Below are 19520 nucleotides of genomic sequence, written 5' to 3'. Positions count from 1 at the left end.
AAGCCCATCCCGTCTCCGCTGCTCTCCAGCTTTGGCCGGAAACCTTTTCCAGAGCTGAGGAAAAGCGCGCGCTCTTCTACTCAGGCCCCACCCCCAAGACGAAGCCCCGCCCCGGCCCCGCCCCGCCTCCAACTCAGGCCCCGCCCCAAGCCCCACACTGGGCTTCTAGAGCACCCACAGGGGATGCAGAGGAGTGGTCTGCCCTCCAGGCCTGGCCTGTACTCCAGGAGGCGGGTCAGAGCACAAAGGGGAGGAGCCTGGTCTTGGGGCGGGGCCAGAGCTCGGGGGGCGGGGTCAGGACCAAGGAAGGTTCATGACGGTGAGGCCTGGACGCAGTCTCCAGTCAAGAAAGCTCCACGTTGCGACCACTCTAACGCACCTCTCTCCCTCCACACCTCGCCTCTCCCCACCCTCCGACACAACAGTTGCAAAACCCGCCTGGGTGCGCACAGCCTCTCAAATTCACACTCTTTCCCTCCCCAACCCCGGGCCTCTCTGCCCATGCAAGAGTCCTGGGGAAGTCTTTAGGTGAGTGTGAGGCTGTTAGCTAAGGCCTGACCATTCCCCTCTCACTCCGTGCTTCCAGTGTTTCCCCAGAGATCTCTGGGCAGAGAAGGGCTGCAGGAAGGGCACCTCATCCTCAGCCCTGAGACTTTAGCCCTGAGACGGGAGCCTAGAGACATAGAGACAGGAATGCGAGACAGCCAGGAGGAAAAGAGAAAGTGTCAGCAACAATTAGGAACAGTGGCAGCAGAGGGAAGATGGCGTGACAGTGACAAAAATAAAATAAAATTAAGAGAAACACACAATGAGGTTCAAAAACACGGAGTTTCAGAGAGAAAGAGACAGAAAGCTAAGGCTGGTGGCTGAATGGGTTAAGCGTCTGCCTTCGGCTGAGGTCGTCATGATCCCAGAGTCCTGGGATCGAGTCCCACATTGGCCTTCTCGCCCAGCAGGGAGTCTACTTCTCCCTCTGCTTGTGCTCTCTCTCTTTCTGACAAATAAGCAAATAAAATCTGAAAGAAAGAAAGAAAGAAAGAAAGAAAGAAAGAAAGAGAAAGAAAGAAAGGAAAGGGAAAGAAAGAAAGAAAGGAAAGGAAAGCTGGGATGAATCAGACGATGCAGAGAGAGAGCAGGACAGGAGAGCTGATGGGTGCTGCATCTGGAGGATACAGCGATGGAGCAGAGACAGAGGGAGAGAGAAATTACCGAGCCAGAGATACAGACTCAGACTCACAGATGGAGAGACAGAGACGTTAGAGACCCAGAAGGTGAAGTGGGGGCCAGAGAGGCAGGACACAGACTAGCCCGTCACTCACTCACCTGGCTGGGGTGAGCTCCATTCTGCCGCTGCTTCCTGGAGCCACGCCGACGTTTAGAAGCTGCTCTCCGCAGGCTCTCCCACCCCTACGACTGGTGGACACACGCCTTGGGGGTCAGATGCTGCTCTCTTCCAGTCCACACCCCCCAGCCCACCCACCTCCCGGACCCCCATCAGGGTGTTTAGAGCATGGGGTGGAGCCAGGCACTCAGAGAGCGAGTTCTGACCCAGAGCTCCAGGCTGCTCTCACCTCCAGCTAGTGCCCGATCTTTATTTCTGGGGGTCTCCCCACCTCAGTCTCCTTTGCGTTAGGTCTACTGGCTATTTTTGTCTAACACCTTGGCTCCTTTATATTCACCCACTCTTCTTTCTAATCTAATTATTCAAAGCTATAAATCTGCTGCTCCCCACAAGTTTTGTATGTCATGTTTTTATCATCCAGTTCTTAGTTTTTAAAAATTTCCATTATGATGACTTTTTCACCCATTTTTTCCATCATGATTTAATTTTTATCATGAATTATTCAGATGAGTGGTTGCATTTTAACTTCTGTGGGTATGGGTATTATGTTAATGTGCATATTAAAGTTTAATTTTCTTGCATCGCGGCTGGAGAATGTAGTCTGTGTGATACCAGATCCTTTGCATGACAATGGCATTGAAATCTCACATTTCCATGGGATGAATTGCTCTAGTTCTCCCTGTAGTCCTATCAATTTTTATATGAAGTATTATGAAGCTGTTTTATGAATATTCAAATTTGGAATTGTGGGGCACCTGGGTGGCACAGCAGTTAAGCGTCTGCCTTCAACTCAGGGCGTGATCCTGGCGTTCTGGGATCGAGCCCCACATCAGGCTCCTCCGCTATGAGCCTGCTTCTTCCTCTCCCACTCCCCCTGCTCGTGTTCCCTCTCTCGCTGGCTGTCTCTATCTCTGTTGAATAAATAAACAAAATCTTTAAAAAAAAATTGGAATTGTATTTACTACAAAGTTTTTATGAAGAATTATTACTTTGTAGTGACCCACTCTGCCTAGTAATGGTTTTAGTATTAATGCCTAAATTGACTGATATCCGTAAAGCTCCCCTACCATTCTTAGCAGTAATATTTCTTGGTAAATCTTCATTTTTGGCTTTCAACTTTTCCACGAGCTTTTGGTGTGTCTCTAAAACAGCGTGGAACAGCCTTTTACATTCTTTTTTTTTTTTTAAAGATTTTATTTATTCGACAGAGATAGAGACAGCCAGCGAGAGAGGGAACACAAGCAGTGGGAGTGGGAGAGGAAGAAGCAGGCTCCTAGCGGAGGAGCCTGATGTGGGGCTCAATCCCGTAACGCCGGGATCACGCCCTGAGCCGAAGGCAGGCGCTTAACTGCTGTGCCACCCAGGCGCCCCTATTCTATTATTTTCTAAGAGCCATCTTTAAATCCTCTTCTGTGGGTGGGAATTTGTTTATTTCACTTTTAGTTATTTCACTCCCTACTTTATATATTTTGAGGAGTATCTCCAGATGAATAGATTCCCAAATAATATATTTATTAATATATTTTTTAAAAAAATATTTTATTTATTTATTTGACAGAGAGAGAGACAGCCAGAGAGACAGGGAACACAAGCAGGGGGAGTGGGAGAGGAAGAAGCAGGCTCATAGCGGAGGCCTGATGTGGGGCTCGATCCCAGAACACTGGGATCACGCCCTGAGCCAAAGGCAGATGCTTAACAACTGAGCCACCCAGGTGCCCCTATTAATATATTCTTGAATAGACATTCTTAGCTGTATGTTCTTATGAATATAATTTATCAATGAAGAGTAGGATAGCAATTCCAAATATTCTTAGGCCCTCAGTCTCCCCGCATCTCTGCCCTCAGTCTCCATATCTCTCCATGATTCTTCTCACCATGCCCCAGTTACAGCAGGAGGGTTCTGAGGCAAATTCAAATGAAAAATTGTTCAAGTGCATTTAAGAAGACAAAACCAAAACAGGTTAACCAAAGCAAAATAAACTAAGCAAGAAAACCTCATTAATTTGCCATTTGCCGACTTGACTTTTTTGAAATTGGACTATATCCACAGAATCAATTTCTCTTAACCTCTCAAGCATATCTCCTCCCTTGGGAACCCAGTGGCCCTCCTGGGGAAACTAGAGGCCAAGGAGGAAAAGCTACTTGCTGGAATCCTTTGAATGGGAATGCAAGCAAGGAGGACAGTTCAGAGGCTGTGTTTCTCTTAGATTTTATTTCTGGGCTTAAGAGAAGGGGACAAAAAAGGTGAAAAACCACCTTCTCTGCCACTGGTAAGGCCGGATCAACATTGTGCCACTAGGGGGCACTGTGTACAGGAAAAGATTCTTGATGGGATTGGATTCCTGGGGTGAGGGAGGAGGGGGTTGGGGGTCTAGACTCCTGGGTGTCAGGGAGGAAAGCACTGGACACCTAGGGTCCTGAATCCCTTCTGCAACATATATTGGGAGCTCGGTTGCTTGGGTCCAAGTCCCGGGAGTTAACTGTCCTGGATGGTTTTCTGTATCCAGTCAGTGAACTTGCAGAGGTTGGTGTAGACGCCTGGCACGTGGGGTAGGCCACACTGGGCTTGTCCAAAAGACACGAGGCCCTGCAGGGACCCGTTGCAGACCAGGGGGCCCCCAGAGTCACCCTGGTTTTGGAGAGAGGAAGAGAGAGAGAATCCAAAACACAGAGATGTGGAGACAGATTGAGATCAGAAAGGACCCCAAAGACACCAAGAGACAAAGACAGGGAAATAAACAACAGCAACGCACACCCTCGAGGCCCCTTCCAGTGCCCCGACTGGGGGGAATTCTGCTCCCCTAGGTCCCAACAGCTGCTCGATTTTCCTGGATTTGTTGTTATGCTGTCTGTCTCTCTTTTTTTGTTTTATCTCCCCCTGTGGCTTGTTTCTCTGTCTCTGACTCCCAGAGTCTCTGTGCCTCTCTGCATGTCTGGATATATTACCCCCCCCACACACACACCATTTCTCTTTGCATTTCATCTCTATGAGTCTACCTCTCTGTTTCTCCCTGAGGCATTTCTGTGTATGTGCGTGCGCACTCATGTCTATTACTCTGTTTCTCCATCTCTCTGTCTCCCCGGGTCTGTTTGTCCCCGAGTGCCCCTCCCTCCCTTCTCCATCCCCACCTCCACCCCCACCCCCATCCCCACCCCGGCTCCTCCTCCCTCCCTCTCCCCTGCCCCATCTCTCACGTTGCAGGAGTCCTTCCGGTCCTGTCCTCCGCCGGCGCAGAACATGCTGGGGTGATACACGGGAGCATAGAAAGAACTGCAGATCTCCTCCGGCACCACGGAGATATTCACGCACTGGAGCACTTGGGGCTGCCCACCTGCGACGTAGAGATCTGGGTCAGCCCCCTCTGGCTGGGAGGGGACTGTTCAGGAAGGGCGGACGTACTCACACGCAGGAGCTCACCATCCATCAGCTGACCCCAGCCAGAAACGAGGCAAGAATCGCCAGCGGTCGGGCACTGGGAGGCGATGCTGATGTTCTGGATGGTGTCAGACCCGGACACGGATTCTTTCAACTTGATGAGCATGAGGTCGTTGGCGATAAAGGGTTTGTTGTACTCTGGGTGCTGGATGGAGAGCTCAGCCTCCATCATCCGGCTGCCTGCCTCTTGGTTGGCCTCAAGACTGTGCAGTCCCAGCCCGATGGTGTAAGAGCTGGAGGGCCACGGGGGACGAGTTAGTTCCGTGGCAACTACACCGTTATCTCCATTGTCACCCTCCAGCACAACCCCATCTCCACCCATTTACCCCAACCCCATCCTCCTCGCAAAGTGTGGCGCTAAGAGCTACCCGGACACATCTCAAATCCTCATTCACACAATCAATAATCCAGCGACAAGAATTTGTCTTAATTCACTAGTGACTCAGCAGCTGAGATGGGATTTCGACCCCGGGCTGAGTCTTTCCAAAGCAACAGCCCCCACTTCCCTCGCAGAGGCTCGCTCCACACAGGTTTCCACTCTTAGCACTGAGGCCGAGCCTGACCTTAGGCCCCTCCCCTCAGCTAACAGTGCGTCCCGGATCCTGCTCCCGTTCCCCCGCCCTCGCCCCCCGCCCCGGCCCCGCCTCCCCCCCCCGCCCCCCGCACTCACTCCTGGAAACAGTGTGCGGCTGACAGCACCCATTGCGGATGCACCAGAACGCCCCCGCAGAAGAATTCGTTTTCCGCGAACAGTGCCGCCTGCCAGGGCTGCGAGTGCGGGCTGCAGTCCTCGCCGTTTATGATGTGGCCGCCGCTACTCGAGGCCAAGGATCCTGAGGGCGGATCAGGGCTAGGGGCCGGCTCGGGGTGGAACCAAGGCTCCTGGGGTGGGGGGTGGCCACGGACTTAGGGCTTAAAGGGTGTAGTCGGGACTGGGGATGGTCTCAGGGTGGAGCTAGGGCTCCTGGGGGCAGGGATCGGTGCAGGGGCGTGGGCCAGGCTGGGGGGCAGGCCCAACAGCAGGACTAGGGCTCCCGAGGGCGGGGGGCGGGGGGCTGTCACAGTGCAGGGGCGTGACCAAGGACCCGTGGGTGGAGTCCGGTATCTTGAGGGCGGAGTCAGGGCTCCTAGGGGCAGAGTCAGGAATGCCGAGGTAGGCTCAGGAGGTGGGACCAGGCCTGCTGGGGGCGGGGTCCTGATGCAGGGCTTTTACGGACCAGATCAGGTTTCTTGGGGTGGGATGGGAGTCCGGAAGCGGAGATCCGGGTAGAGGAGAGGGGTCTCTTGTCGAGAGGGAGTTGCAGCTTTGAGCCAGCCACACCTATCTCCAAGACCCATTTACTGTTTCTCTCCGTCTGTCTCTCCCTCCCAACCCCCCCTCAACACACACACACAGAAGCACCACGCCAGGCTCATGCATTACCCGGGCCACAACCCTCCAGAACAGGCAGAAACCCTCAAACAGGGTATAGGCACAAGGTGACAAAGCCAGACGCTCAAGGAAGCAGTGTCGCTCCCTGTGGCCCTCAGTCCCGCCTCCCCCGGCTCAGCCTCCTCCACAGTCGCACCAGCAGCAAGCCGGCTCGCCGAGAAACCCCATCACGTCGCCCCGTGCCGTGGGTCCCTGGGGGTCCGTGGATCAGAGACTCAGGAAGTAGGGATATTTACAGGCACAGACCGTCAGAGTCCTTCAAACGCACCGCCTTTCACCGGTTTGACCACACGCAGAGGTGTGCAGAGCCACACACACACACACACACACACACACACACAATGCACCAGCAGCACACACTATGATACCAGGAATCGCATGTGTGTAAGCAGAGAGCTCGGTCACGTGCACGTGTGTAAACAGAGAGCACGGTCCCAGGCAGCTTTAGTCATATCTAGGAGGACACTGAGTCATACCTGCACAGGAACAAACACTGTGTCCCTAGGCACAGACACACACACACACACACACACACACACACACACTCAGATACCTGTGACACCAAGGATGAGGTACCCCTGGAAACAGCCCCAGGGTTTTCCTGCTGTGGTCATGACGTCAGCACCTGCGCAGGAGGGTCAGTTTCTGATGAGTGGGGGGGGGGGGACCTACAGCTCAAATCTCTCCCTCTGTCTCTGTCTCCCTCTTTCTGTCCCCCTAGGATATGATTGGTCAGACAAGGACCTAAGCCACCCCTGCCTCCCAACACACACATCGTAGGTCTGAGATCCTCGCCCAGAGCCCCAGAACCTACAGAGATTTAGAGTGAGAGATAAAGGGAGAGAGAGAGAAGCGGAAAGAGAGAGAATTAGGTGGAGAGGAAGGGATGGAGGAAATGTCCTTCCATCTCTGAACTGGGAGAGTAGGAGCATGGAGATGGGGAGCCGCGGGTCGGAGGGGACTGAGACAGAGCACTTGCGAGAGATAATCAGAGACAGACGGAGAGCCCCAAGTCATGGACAGAGACATTCAGAGAAACGGAGAGACTAGGGGAGCCAGAGAGAGAAAGGAAGAGACACTTCTAACTAGGGAGAGAGTGAGAGACCTTTTTGGAGAGGAGACATGGAGACACAGGGTCCCGAGGCTGAGATTCACAGTGGCGTGGAGCTGTGGGGAGACTGCGCTCTTAGGGGCGGTGGGCGGGGCGGAGACCACAGGACGCTCACCTGGCTGCCTCCGGGCTCGGAGCTCCTGCGCTGGGCTGCGCTCCCACCAGCTGCTTCCTGCAGGGGCCCCTGTGCGACTTATAAGCATCCCCAGCTGGGCCGGCCTGCCCCCGGGGACACATTCCTGGGGTCAGGTGCTGCCAGTTTCCAGCTCAGCGCTGGTGCCAGGCTACCGTCAGGGGGCCAGAGGTGCCGGGAGCAGTGACCCAGCAGGGACCAGGGTCCCACTTGTTTCTGGGTTCTCCCTTTCTCATTCCCTCGTGTTCTTTTTCTCTCCTGTTCTTTCATTTTCTCTCTCTCATGTTCTCTTATTTTCTCTCTTATTAAATCTCTCTCATTCTCTCTCCCTCCCTCTGTCTCCCTACTATGCTTCCCCAGCAAACCTTCCTGGGTTCAAATCCAGACAGCATCGTGGTCTACCTTCGGAACCTTGGGATGACTGCATCCCTCTGAGCCTCCATGTTCCCACCTGTAAAATCGGGGAACTATTGTTCCTCACTCCCCAAATATCTATCCAAAAAGAGAATGCAGGGAAAGTGCCTTGGCACAGTGCCAGGTGCCCAGGAAGCGGGAGCACCATGAAGCCTTTGCTCAGTAAAGAGCAGTGCATACATGACATGCTCGGAGCTCTGCTGTCCGCACTCAAGATGCAGGAAGGAACAAGCAAATTCCAGTGCTCATGGAGCTCACATCCCAGCAGGGGAAACAGCCAAACAGAAAAACTGAAAAGAAATATCTGGTAGTCACCTGTGTGCAGAGAGAACGCGGGTGATAGTAGAATGACTGGGGCAGCGGGCTTTCTGCAGACAAGGCGGTGGCTGGGGAGTCAGAGGAGGGGACATTTAGGCTGACACCCACCATGCTATGTGAGCCTTGCAGGAAAAAGTGAGAACTCGGTGTGTGCAAGGCAGACCAAGGAGAAGGAACGGGGCAGATTGTGCAGGGGTTTGTTTCAGTGCTGGGGAAGAAGTTTGGGTTTATTTTAAGCGCAACGGATTTTAAGCACAAGGGTAGAGGGAGTAACATGATCTTATTTACTTTTAAGAGACATCCTGGGTGGAGAATGACTGCAGGGTGAGAAGGGAGCAGAGACCAATACGGAGGGGGTTGGTGGCAGCAGTCCAGGTGGGCGATGCTGTGGTCCAGGGAGACAAGGAATGAGCGGACTCAAGTTTCACTTTGAAGGTAGAGCCGACATACTCACCAAGGGATGGCAAGTGGGGAGGGAGGGGAAAGGAGGCAAGAATGGTGCCTGCGAGGCTTGGTCTGACCATTTGTGTCACCCTTTGTGGAGGCGGGCAGGAGATGTGGGGGGAAGAGCTGAGCTGGGGACGCCTGCCAGGGGCCAAGCGGTTGGATGCCCGGGCAGGCAGGGGTCAGCGCTGCTGGGAAGCAGTGGGGAGTCATAGGGGAGAGGTGGTGTTTAGAGCCATGGGGTTGGATGAGGTCACCTAAGGAGCAGGTGTGGACGGCTTTGATGAGGGGTTGGGCGACAGATGACCGTGATGATGAAGCATGAGTATCTGTGCTTCTCTCTGCCTCTCTGTGGCCTCGTCTCTGTCTTTCTGACCCTGTCTCTCTCTGTTGCTCTCTCTTAGCGCCTGTCTGGTTCTCTGGTTCTGTCTCCAGTTATCTGCCTGTGTTCAGTCTCCTGGTGACACACAGACCCCCAGCCCTGCCCTGGTCCTGGGACCAGCAGCTCTGACCACGAGGACAAGGGAGGCAAGGAGGAGGGGTGGGGGTGCAGGGTGGGCTCAGGTCTCACAGCCATCCAGACGTGACTAAGGTCTGGACGGTGGCAGGAGGCAGGTTGGGGCCAATGCTGGGGCCAGGGCTGGGCGGCTGAAAGGAAAGAGAGGAAAGTAGACATCACGTCTCTCTGTCCCTGTTTTGTGGCCTCTTCTATGCCCTGTCCTGCCTGAGGTCAGACAGAAGTGACCCACTTATTTGGGGACGGGTCCAGGACAGAGCTATGGGAGAGTTATGCCACGGAGACGGTTCTGGCCCGGCAGGTGGGAATGGTTTGGAGTGTGGACCCAGGAACGGGGCTCCCTGGCACAGAACCCAAGCTGGGGTGGGGGATGGACAGAGGCAGAGACAGAGATGAGCAGAGAGAGAAATAAAGTCACAGAGCCCATGGGATGGAGAGGAACAGAGACAGGGAGAGAGAACAGGGGGAAGAGATAAAGGCAGAGAGAGACAGAGACAAGAAAGCCAGAGACTGAAACTGAGACAGAGACAGAGATCAGGACAGAGATGGAGAAATTATCGTGCATCCTGGGAGTCATTTAAAAACATAGACAAAAGGGAGTGTGAATCTCCCCCAGTGTGACCCACCCTAGTGCCCAGGCCCCATTCTGCATAAGCGGCTCCCCATTCACGAGTCCCCTCTGGTTGTCCGCTCACCTGCAGGCCCTCAGGGCGGCACCTCCAAAATGTAATTCAGACCTAGGCGGTCCCCCATCTCAGCTCCCCTCTCCCAGTCCGCTCCCACTCATGGCTGCTTCAGTCTATTCCCAGAGGGATGTGGCTCCCGCCAAATGGCCTCAACCCGGTCTCACTTAATAACTAAATCTACACTGGGGCAGATTATATGACCCGAAGGGAAGTGAAGTGTTTTCCTTCTTTATTAAGAGCAGTGGGGAGGGGCGCCTGGGTGGCTCAGTTGGTTAAGCTTCTGCCTTCGGCTCAGGTCATGATTCTGGGATAGAGCCCCTCACGCTTGCTCAGCGAGGGGAGGGGAGTGTGTCTGCTTCTCCCTCTCCCTCTCTCTCTGCCTGCCGCTCCCCCAGCTTGTGCTCTCCCTCTCTCTCTCTCTGTCAAATAAATAAATAAAATCTTAAAAAAAAAACAAAAACGAGAAATGGGGGATTCAGTAGGAAAAAACCCACAAAGCCTCGTGTGGGCATCTCCCTTGTCTGTTCCTGTCCCAGGCAAGAGAGAGGCCAGCACTGAGCGGGCCAATTCTGGGGTCTGCCTGGAATGGGGGAGAATGGGGAGAGAGAGAGTTGTAGGTTCCTCGAGCCTGGGGAGCGACAGAAAATGCATCCTGACCACGTGTACGATGGGAGGATGGCCGTGCCTGTGGGGACCACCATGGGGGGCATCTCCCGGCCGTTCTGCAGCAACAGGATTTGGGAGGGACCTCTGAACATCAAAGGAGCAGAAATGAAGATGACACCCCCGTGCACCAAAAGCCTGGACTCTCCCCCGTTTTTCCAGCCCCAGCCAAGCTGGTTATCTGTCACCGCTTTGCAGAGGAGGAGAGGGAACCCCAGAAGTGACTGAGACGTTTCCTGCCGGTCGGATTTAGATCAGCTTTGTCCGACCACCCGGCGGGGGGGCTCCCGAGCGCTTGAAACACAGCAGGTGTGGGAAACACAGCAGGTGTGGGAGAGGAACTGGCTTTTAACTTGTATTCAATTTCAACTAATTTAAATGTCAACACTGAATCTCGCTTCCGTTACTGAAAAGGTTTTAAGTACATTTGGAACATCTGGGTACATGAATCGACTTTTTCAAGTTGAAGTTTTATAGGCTGCATAAAGATCAATTATTTCTGATGAAAATTTAGTGTTTGGATGGGGATGTGGCCGTAGGTTTTGAAGAGGTGGTATAAAAGAATGTAAGCTATCTTACTATTAATTTTATACTGATTATATGTTGGAATGATCAGAATTTGGATATGTTGGGTTAAAATAAAAATAGTACTAAAATTAAAATTTGGCTTGTTTCCCACCTTTTTTAAAAAATATGGCTACTAGAAAATTTTAAATTACATATTCGGCTCATGTTATATTTTGATTGGATAGAGCTGATTTGGAGAAAATAGGAATCAAATCAAATGGGGTCAAAGCGTAAGTGGTATCAAGTGATCTTAAATGGAAACTGCCAGAAACACTTCATAAACTGGTTGTAGAGGTGGGGGAGAGGATGCAGTCACCTTTTTTTTTTTTTTCCTGTTTATCTTGGTCCCCAGAAGTGTCACTGACCTCCAAAAAACCCCCAAAACAAAAACAACCAAAAACTCTCTAGAAACAGCAGATCCTTGGCCGGGCTGACCTACAATGGCCCTCAGCTGTAGGAAAAAATATTTAACACACAAACTTGGTCCGAAAAACTTCTGATCGCATTCAGAGTAGAAGCTAGAATTTTCACTGTGACCCAAAGGCCCATCCATGATCTCTCCACCTTTGCTCCTGCTTTGACTTCATCTTCTTCCCTCTGCCCCCTTGCCCGCTCCAGCAGTACCTGCCTCCTTGCTGCTTCTCAGATATGTAAAACATGTTCCCACCACAGGATCTTTGCACTTGCTGCTGCTTCTACCCAGAATGCTCTTTGCCCACATATCTACCTGTCTGTGTCCTTTTTTTTTTGCCCATAATCAAAACTTTATTGAAAAACTGACACCAAAATAGGAGATCACTGTTGTAAACCTTACAAAATTAAACATAATTACATTATCTTGGTAGATTAACTGGAATTACTGAACTGATAAGTCTTTCTGCGATATAACACAGACTCAAGAGGTTGTGTGGATCATTAGTGCTGCTTTCTTCTAAACGAACACCTCTCTGTGAGCCTGGCCTTTCCTCCTGTTGGCTGGCACAACACTGTTGAACAGCCTACACAAAGAACCACCGTCTGAGCATGGCTGAAAAGCGTGGTAATCTTGTAGCAACCTGGACATTTTACATCCATAAAATAGGAATTTGGGCTCTGAACTAGCCGTTTCTTTTTATGCTTTTTCTTTTCCTCTTCCAAGGACGGGTGTAGTAAATCTCTAGCCAAAGGCATGTTGACCCTTTCGCAATCCCAGCCAGTCCGGATCTCTAAGGCGACACCCTGAGCGAACAGCACGCGATCTTACCTGTCTGTGTCCTTATTCAGGTTTCTTCTTAAATGTCTCCTCCCCGGAGGATCCTTCCCTGACGGCCCCCCTGTCTAGAGTGGCTCCATTCCTTTACCCTTATTATCAGTATATAAACCCTGATTACCAGTATAAAACTTATTTTCAGCATATAAATCTATACCAATTTGCTGCTGCAAGAAAGTATCACAAATTTGCTGGCTTAAAACAGCACAGATTTATTCTCTTATAGTTCAGAAAGCTGGAAGTCCAAAGACAATCTCATTGGACTGATTCCTTCTGGAAGCTCTAGGGGAGAATCCACTTCCTTGCCTTTTGTGGCTTCTAGATGGACCTGTATTCCTTGGCCGGGGGGTCTCTTCCCCCACGCTCAGAGCCAGCAACCGCATCACTCTAAGCTCTGCTTCTATTGTCACATTGCCTCGTCTAACTCTGATGCTCTTAGAAGAGCCTTTGCGTAATCCGGGTTAATCACCGCATCTCAAGATCTTTAATTACATCTGCAAAGTCCCCAAGTAAGATCATATATTCACAGGACATCTTTGCTGCTGGGCATTATTTTATCTACCGCAAAATCCCATGACACATTAGTGAGTCACTTATTCAAGGTGTCTGTCTCCTGCACCAGAACACAAGCTCCTTCATGAGGACAAAACATCCCCGCCAAGGTCGCCATTATATCGCCAGGGCCAAGCACAATGAACGCCTGGAGCGTGGTGGGTAGTCAGTAAATATTCACTGAGTGAAGAAATGAGGGAAGGATTAATGCCCTTCCTAATAACTGATTTACAGTAACAGAAACCATTTCCAAACTGATTTTACACCGATTAAGAGACAGACTCTGGAACCCAGACTGTCAGGGTTCAAATCCAGGCTCTGCCATTCACTAGCCCGGTGACCTTGGGCACATTACCAAGTCTCTCCGTGCCTCTGTTTCTTATCTGTGAAATGGGAATAACTATATTACTTGTCTCACAGAACATTGGGAAGTTTCAATGAGTTAATACACATAAAGCGATAGTGATGAGGTTGTAGACTAGGGGTGAGGGTCAGTGGGGTGGAGTCCGGAGCCAGCGACCAAGAAAAAATTCTTGAGACGTCTTTGGTGCACAATGGTAGTTTATTAAAACACGAGGACAGGACCCGTGGGCAGAAAGAGCTGCTGCCTGGGGTTGTGAGGGGTGGCTGATTATATACTGTGGGGTCGGGGGAGGTAAGGAAAAAGGGAGGTTGAGAAAGGACTTTCATATGTTAAAGAAGACTTACAGGATACTGGAGGCCTTGCGTTGTCAGGTTAAGGTTGTTTACCCCTCCAGTAAGGCATTAACATGAAGATCGTTGGGAACTTCCTGGAGGCTGCAGATTATAAGGACATTTAATTGTATCTACATTTCCTTCTGGAAGCTAGGTTATTGATAGAAATGTTTCATTCTTGTAGATCGCTAAGACATTTGTAAACTGAGGGAGACTCAGGTCTTGCAGGATTGTGGTCTCCATAGGTTCACTATTTCTTTTTCCTTTAGGGCAGCCAGGAGTGCCCGAGGAACGGCCTGTACATCCCCGGGAGGGGTGGGGGGTGGGGTGTCAGTTTCTGCTTTGTCCTCAGCCTGCTTTCTGTTCCCTCATCAATAATACCGAGCCTGGTACACATGGGAAGTACTTCGCAAATGTTCACTTTTGTTGTTAATATTAACATTCCTTTGCAAATATCCGAAACAGTGTTTCACAAAACGTGATGCTAACCCAAAGATCAGAGGTTTCTGTGTCGTTCAAAATGGATGCGAACAAATTCAAGGGGTTAAGCGTCTGCCTTGGGCTCGGGTCCTGATCCCAGCATCCTGGGATCGGGCGTAAGGCTCCCTGATCTGCAGGGAGTCTGCTTCTCCCACTTCCTCTGCGCCACCCCCCGCCCCCGGCCACTTGTGTGCACTCTCTTTCTTCACTCTCTCACTCAAATAAATAAAATCTTAAAAAAAAAAAAAATTCAGCAACACCTTGGAGGATTCTTATGATATTCACCTCGGCCATCAGGAACTCACAAAGTAAGAAAATACACTACACAGAACTCAATCAAAAACCGAATCTTGACTTCACCCCCTAGCTTAGCAAATTCAGCTGCTGATTTGTTCCCTATCAGGAACATATGAAATCCACTCTTAAACAAAAAAGTCTTGTTCAAGTATGTGTTGGTGGTTAGATATCCCATAGAAGTGTAATCATGCAGTATTTCCGAGACTGGCTTATTTCACTGAGCACAACATCCTTCAGGGTCATCCACATTGTCACAAATGTCAGGATGTCCTTATTTATTTATTTATTTATTTATTTATTTATTTATTTATAAAGATTCTATTTATTTACTTGACAGAGAGACAGCCAGCCAGCGAGAGAGGGAACACAAGCAGGGGGAGCGGGAGAGGAAGAAGCAGGCTCGTAGCGGAGGAGCCCGATGCGGGTCTTGATCCCAGGACCCTGAGATCACGCCCTGAGCCAAAGGCAGACGCTTAATGACTGAGCCACCCAGGCATCCCAGGATGTCCTTTTTTAAAGCTGAATAATATTCTATTGTGCAGATATGCTATATTTTCTTTATCCATTCATCTGTTGATAGACGCTTGGGTTGTTTTTACACACAAATGTCTCTTGGAGACTCTGATTGCAATGTCTTTGAATAAATAATCAGAAGTGAGATTGCTGATCACACAGTAATTCTTTTAATTTTTTGAGAAGCCACCACACTGTTGACGAGGGGACAGAAGGCAAGCTGAAGACAAAGCAGAAACTGACAAAGCTGAGAACAAAGCAGAAATTGACAAAGCAGAAACTGACACCCCGCAACCCCCCCCAACGGGATGTATTTGACATTCCTCAGGCTGCCCTAAAGGAAAAAGAAATAGTTACCTATAGAGACCACAATCCTGCAAGACTTGAGTCTCCCTCAGTTTACGAATGGTTTAGCAGTTTACAAAAACAAAGCTATCAGTAACCTCGCTTCCAGAGGGAATGTGAATACAATTAAATGTCCTTATAATCTGCAGCCTCCAGGAGGTTCCCAACTATCTTCATGTTAATGTCTTGCTAGAGGGGTAAACAACTTTAACTTGACAATGGCAAGGCCTCGGGTGTCCTGGGAGTCGTCTTTAACATATGAAAGTACTTTCTCAACCTCCCTTTTTCCTTACCTCCCCAACCCCATAGTATATAATCAGCCACCCCTCACAAGCTGGGGCGGCAGCTCTTTCTGCCCCGTGCTTTCATAAACCACTGTTTTGCACCAAAGATGTCTCAAGAATGCTTTCTTGGTCTTCGGCTCCGGACTCCACCCCACTGAACCTCACCGATATTACACGACCTCATCACTGTTACCCATAGCAGTAGCACCATTAATGTTCCCAGGAGCAGTGAACAAGCCTTCCAGTATCTCCACGTCCTCACCAACCCTTCTCATCTCTGCTTTTGTTTGTGTCTTTGTTTCAATAATCGCCATCCTAACAGTTGTGAAGTGGTATCTCCCTGTGGTTTTGATCTCCATTTCTCTGATGATTAGTGACATTGATCGTTGTTTCTTATACCTGGTGGTCATTTCTATGTCTTCTTTGGAGAAATGTCTATTTCAGTCTTTTGCCCATTTTTACTGGAGAATTTTAAGGGCATTTTCGTTTTTCAAAGCGTTTTTACAATAATCATCTTTTTTTTAAAAGATTTTATTTATTTATTTGACAGAGCAGAGAATGGAAGCAGGGAGAGCAGCAGGCAGAGAGAGGGAGAAGCAGACTCCCCACTGAGCAGGGAGCCCGACATGGGGCCCGATCCCAGGACCCCAGGATCATGACCTAAGCCAAAGGCAGATGCTTAACCGACTGAGCCACCTGGGTGCCCCTACCTTTGCCCATTTTTAAATCAGGTTATTTGCTTTTTTTTTTTTTAGTTTGTTTGTTTTTGCTATTGAATTGAAGGAGTTCCTCATATCGTTTGGATATTAACCCTTATCAGTTGTATGGTCTGCCAATATTTGCTCAAACTCCATAGGTCACCTGTCACTGGGGATGGTTCCCTTTACTGGGAGGAAACATTTTAGTTTGATGTGATTTCACCTGTCTATTTTTTGCTTGCGTTGCCTCTGTTTTGGTGTCATATTCAAGAAATCATTGCCAAGGTCAATGTCATGAAGATTCTTCCCCCCCCTGTTTTCTTCCAGGAGGCAGACAGTTTCAGGTCTTCTGTTTAAATCTTCAATCCATTTTTTAAAAGATTTTCTTTATTCATTTGAGACACAGGGAAGAGAACGCACAAGCAGGGACGAGGATCAGAGGGAGAGGGAGAAGCAAGCTTCCCACTGAGCAGGGAGCTTGTATCTTTTTGTTTTTTAAGATTTTATTTATTTATTTGACAGAGAGAGAGGGAGCGAGAGAGGGAGAGAGCAGAAGCAAGGGGAGCAGTAGGCAGAGAGAGGGAGAAGGAGACTCTCCAGCTGAGCCGGGAGCCCGATGCGGGGCTTGATCCCAGGACCCTGAGATCATGACCTGAGCTGAAGGCAGACGCTTAACCAACTGAACCACTCAGGCGCCCCAAAGCTTTTTTTTTTTTTTTTAAGTGGCCACCCCCATTGATGGATCAGGAGATTTCAAGCTTCTCTTGAAAAGTCAGCATCGAGTCTGCATTCCCAGGGACACTATCCATCAGCAGCAGGCTCTGAGTGGCCACTGCCCTGGGGGCAGCCTGCGGGGTTTCCTGGCCCACACCCAGATGCTCCCCTCCTTTACATGACCTGCCTGGCCCTGGGAGGCCGCAGAGTTCGTGACCCCAGTGGAGGGAAAAAAAGAGGACACATGGATACAGAAAGACTCAGAAAGAGATCAGAGAAGCCAGAGAAAACAGTAACGGTCATACACTGATGTCCTGGTAGATCGACCCGCTTATCGATGGTACAGACAGCCCTTACTTTGTGTCAGGCACTCTTCTAGATTCCTCACAAACGTCATCCGCTGAAAGAGGAGCTGTGATCGCCCCTACTGCAGAGATGAAAAAGGGAAGCAGAGAGAAGCTAAGAGCGGTTTGTGGCGGACCAAGGTGGTAAGCGGTAGAGCTGGAATCTGAACCCCCAGCCCCACAGCGTCCCCACTGTGTGTTTCTAACCATTAGCCAACGCTGCCCCCTTGTGGAGCCAGAGACACACACAGGGAGAGAATAAGAGGTTGGGGGGGGGGGTAAGGGACAAAGGAGCGGCCCCAAGTTCCCTGGGGTGGGTCACTGTGGGCCTCAGCACCCAGTTCTGGTATTAGACAGGGGACAGAGGGGCAGGTGTATTCCAGGTGGCAGCAGGAGGAGGTGGCCACCTGAGCTTTGCCCCTGGTGAGCTCATGTCCTGATAGCGATCTTGGGTCTCTCAGGTTCCAAACGGAAGGGCCAGGAGTGTGGCCTCTGGGGTCCGACCCGCTCCCATGAGACACTGGGCAAGAGGCTGAGTATTTCTGCCTCAGAGCTCAGCTACTGTTACCTCCAAGTATTTCCACTAATGTAATGATTTAGTAAGCTGGAGAAATCGGGGAGCCTGGGTGGCTCAGTTGGCCAAGCATCGGACTCTTGCTCTTGGCTCAGGTTGTGAGATCGAGCTCTGCGGTGGGATCACGCTCAGCGAGGAGTTTGCTTGAGATTCTCTCTCCCTCTTCCTCTCCCCTCCCCTCCCCTTGCTCTCTTTCTCTCTCTCTCTCAAATAAATAAATCTTAAAAAAAAATAAGTTGAAGACATCACCATCATCTCTACCTATGCTTGGGTCATGGTGACCCTGGTTGTCCATCTCCTCTGTGCACCAGGATACCCAAATAATGATCGTGATAAGAATAATAGTAATAACATAATAAACAGCTCACATACATTGAGCAACTGTAGTCACTGTCTTACTTGTGTTGTTGTACTTAATCTCATGGGATTAAATCATGAAACTGTCTTTCAAAAAACCAGAGAGATAAAGAAACATGACTTTCTCATTATATAAAGAAATAATTTTTTTTCTCAGTAAAAACCTCACCGGCTAGGTTTGTTAAGATGGCAGTGGAGGTGAAAAGAGAGTACTCTTTTGTTTTTACTTACTCAAGGGGGAAATGTTAAGACTATGGGCTAACGTATGTTGGACACATGCTCTGTAGAATTGCTTTAAGGGCTTTGCATGGATTCACTTTTTTTATTTTTTATTTTAAAAAAATTTTTAAAAGCTTTATTTATTTGAGACAGAGAAAGAGAGAGAGAGGACGAGTGGGAGTGGGGGGGAGGGGCAGAGGGAGAGGGAGAGCAAGAATTTCAAGCAGACTCTATGCTGAGCATGAAGCCTGGCCAGGGGCTCGATGTCACCATCCTGAGATCATGACCTGAGTCCAGGTCAAGAGTCGGACGCTCAACCAGTCGACTGAGCCACCCAGGCGCCCACATTAACTTTTTTATATTGCAATGAATCTTGCTGCTGTTGCTATCCTCACTATAAACTGGGGAAACTGAGGCCAAGGGACATTAAAATAATTTTCCAAGGCCACACAGTAAGAAATAACTGGGTTGGGGGCACCTGGGTGGCTCAGTCATTAAGGATCTGACTCTTGATTTTGGCTTAGGTCATGATCTTAGAGTCCTGAGACTGAGGCCCCCTCTTCACCATCAGGCTTCATGCTGGGCGTGGAGTCTGCTTAGGATTCTTGCTCTCCCTCTCTCTCTGCCTCTCCCTTCCCTCTCTCTCTAAAAAGAAAAAGAAACAGCCAGGTTTGAACTCAGAGAAACTTGCATGAGAATCCGTGTGTGTGTGTGTGTGTAAGTAAAACACCATTTCTACTTAATTTTTGAATAGGTACTATTTCCACATAAAGTATGCTTATTAAAAAGGTATAGAATGATAAATCATGACCATGTCCCCCTTCTGTTCTGTCCTCACCCCTTCTTCAGCTAAAATACGTTACTTGGGTCATTTTCAAAGGTTTCGTTGCACGTAAACACGCAAGTGCGAAGTTGTGTTCTTATTTTTCTCTTGTTCTCAGCGACCGGGCTGGGCTCCCAGCAAAGTAAGGCGTCTCCTGGTGTTCAGAACACTTGGTTAATTCTTTTTCCTGTTATAAGCACGGAGGACCTGCAATGCTTGGGTAGTTTCAAGGTTTGTGAAATACTGTTTAGATAATTACATAAGTTATAAAACAATGACTGGTGTGAAATTGACAGATGAATCATAATTATA

At 49.8% G+C, this 19520-nt stretch overlaps 2 protein-coding genes across 2 annotated transcripts; both read right to left on the bottom strand.

Moving 5' to 3' along the window:
* Positions 1 to 3697: 3697 nt before the first annotated feature.
* KLK4 (kallikrein related peptidase 4) lies at positions 3698 to 6832 on the bottom strand. Its single transcript, XM_040632985.1, has 5 exons — positions 6764 to 6832; positions 5449 to 5611; positions 4761 to 5011; positions 4538 to 4674; positions 3698 to 3971 (listed from the first exon to the last, which is right to left on the bottom strand). Exons 1-5 carry the CDS (start codon positions 6822 to 6824, stop codon positions 3819 to 3821), a joined length of 765 nt encoding a protein of 254 aa, XP_040488919.1. The 5' UTR covers positions 6825 to 6832; the 3' UTR covers positions 3698 to 3818.
* Positions 6833 to 11802: 4970 nt separating this feature from the next.
* On the bottom strand, positions 11803 to 12287 carry LOC103657283 (40S ribosomal protein S27-like). Its single transcript, XM_040632994.1, has one exon. The coding sequence runs from the start codon at positions 12231 to 12233 to the stop codon at positions 11979 to 11981; it is 255 nt and encodes an 84-aa protein (XP_040488928.1). The 5' UTR covers positions 12234 to 12287; the 3' UTR covers positions 11803 to 11978.
* Positions 12288 to 19520: the final 7233 nt, after the last annotated feature.

The sequence above is a fragment of the Ursus maritimus genome, unplaced genomic scaffold (assembly GCF_017311325.1).
Source record: "Ursus maritimus isolate PB19 unplaced genomic scaffold, ASM1731132v1 scaffold_19, whole genome shotgun sequence".
NCBI classification, from domain to species: Eukaryota; Metazoa; Chordata; class Mammalia; order Carnivora; family Ursidae; genus Ursus; species Ursus maritimus.
Note: the sequence above shows the minus strand (reverse complement) of the source record. Positions and strands in the feature narration are given on the sequence as shown.

Bases quoted from the DNA above. Each gene is read 5' to 3' on its own strand.
- KLK4 (XM_040632985.1), bottom strand. From the start codon at position 6,824: ATGACCACAGCAGGAAAACCCTGGGGCTGTTTCCAGGGGTACCTCATC. The intron at 5,612-6,763 runs GTATCTGAGTGT...ATCCGCCCTCAG, and splicing joins CCTCATCCTTGGTGTCACAG to GATCCTTGGCCTCGAGTAGC. The intron at 4,675-4,760 runs GTGAGCTCCTGC...TCTACGTCGCAG, and splicing joins CTGGGGTCAGCTGATGGATG to GTGGGCAGCCCCAAGTGCTC.
- LOC103657283 (XM_040632994.1), bottom strand. From the start codon at position 12,233: ATGCCTTTGGCTAGAGATTTACTACACCCGTCCTTGGAAGAGGAAAAG.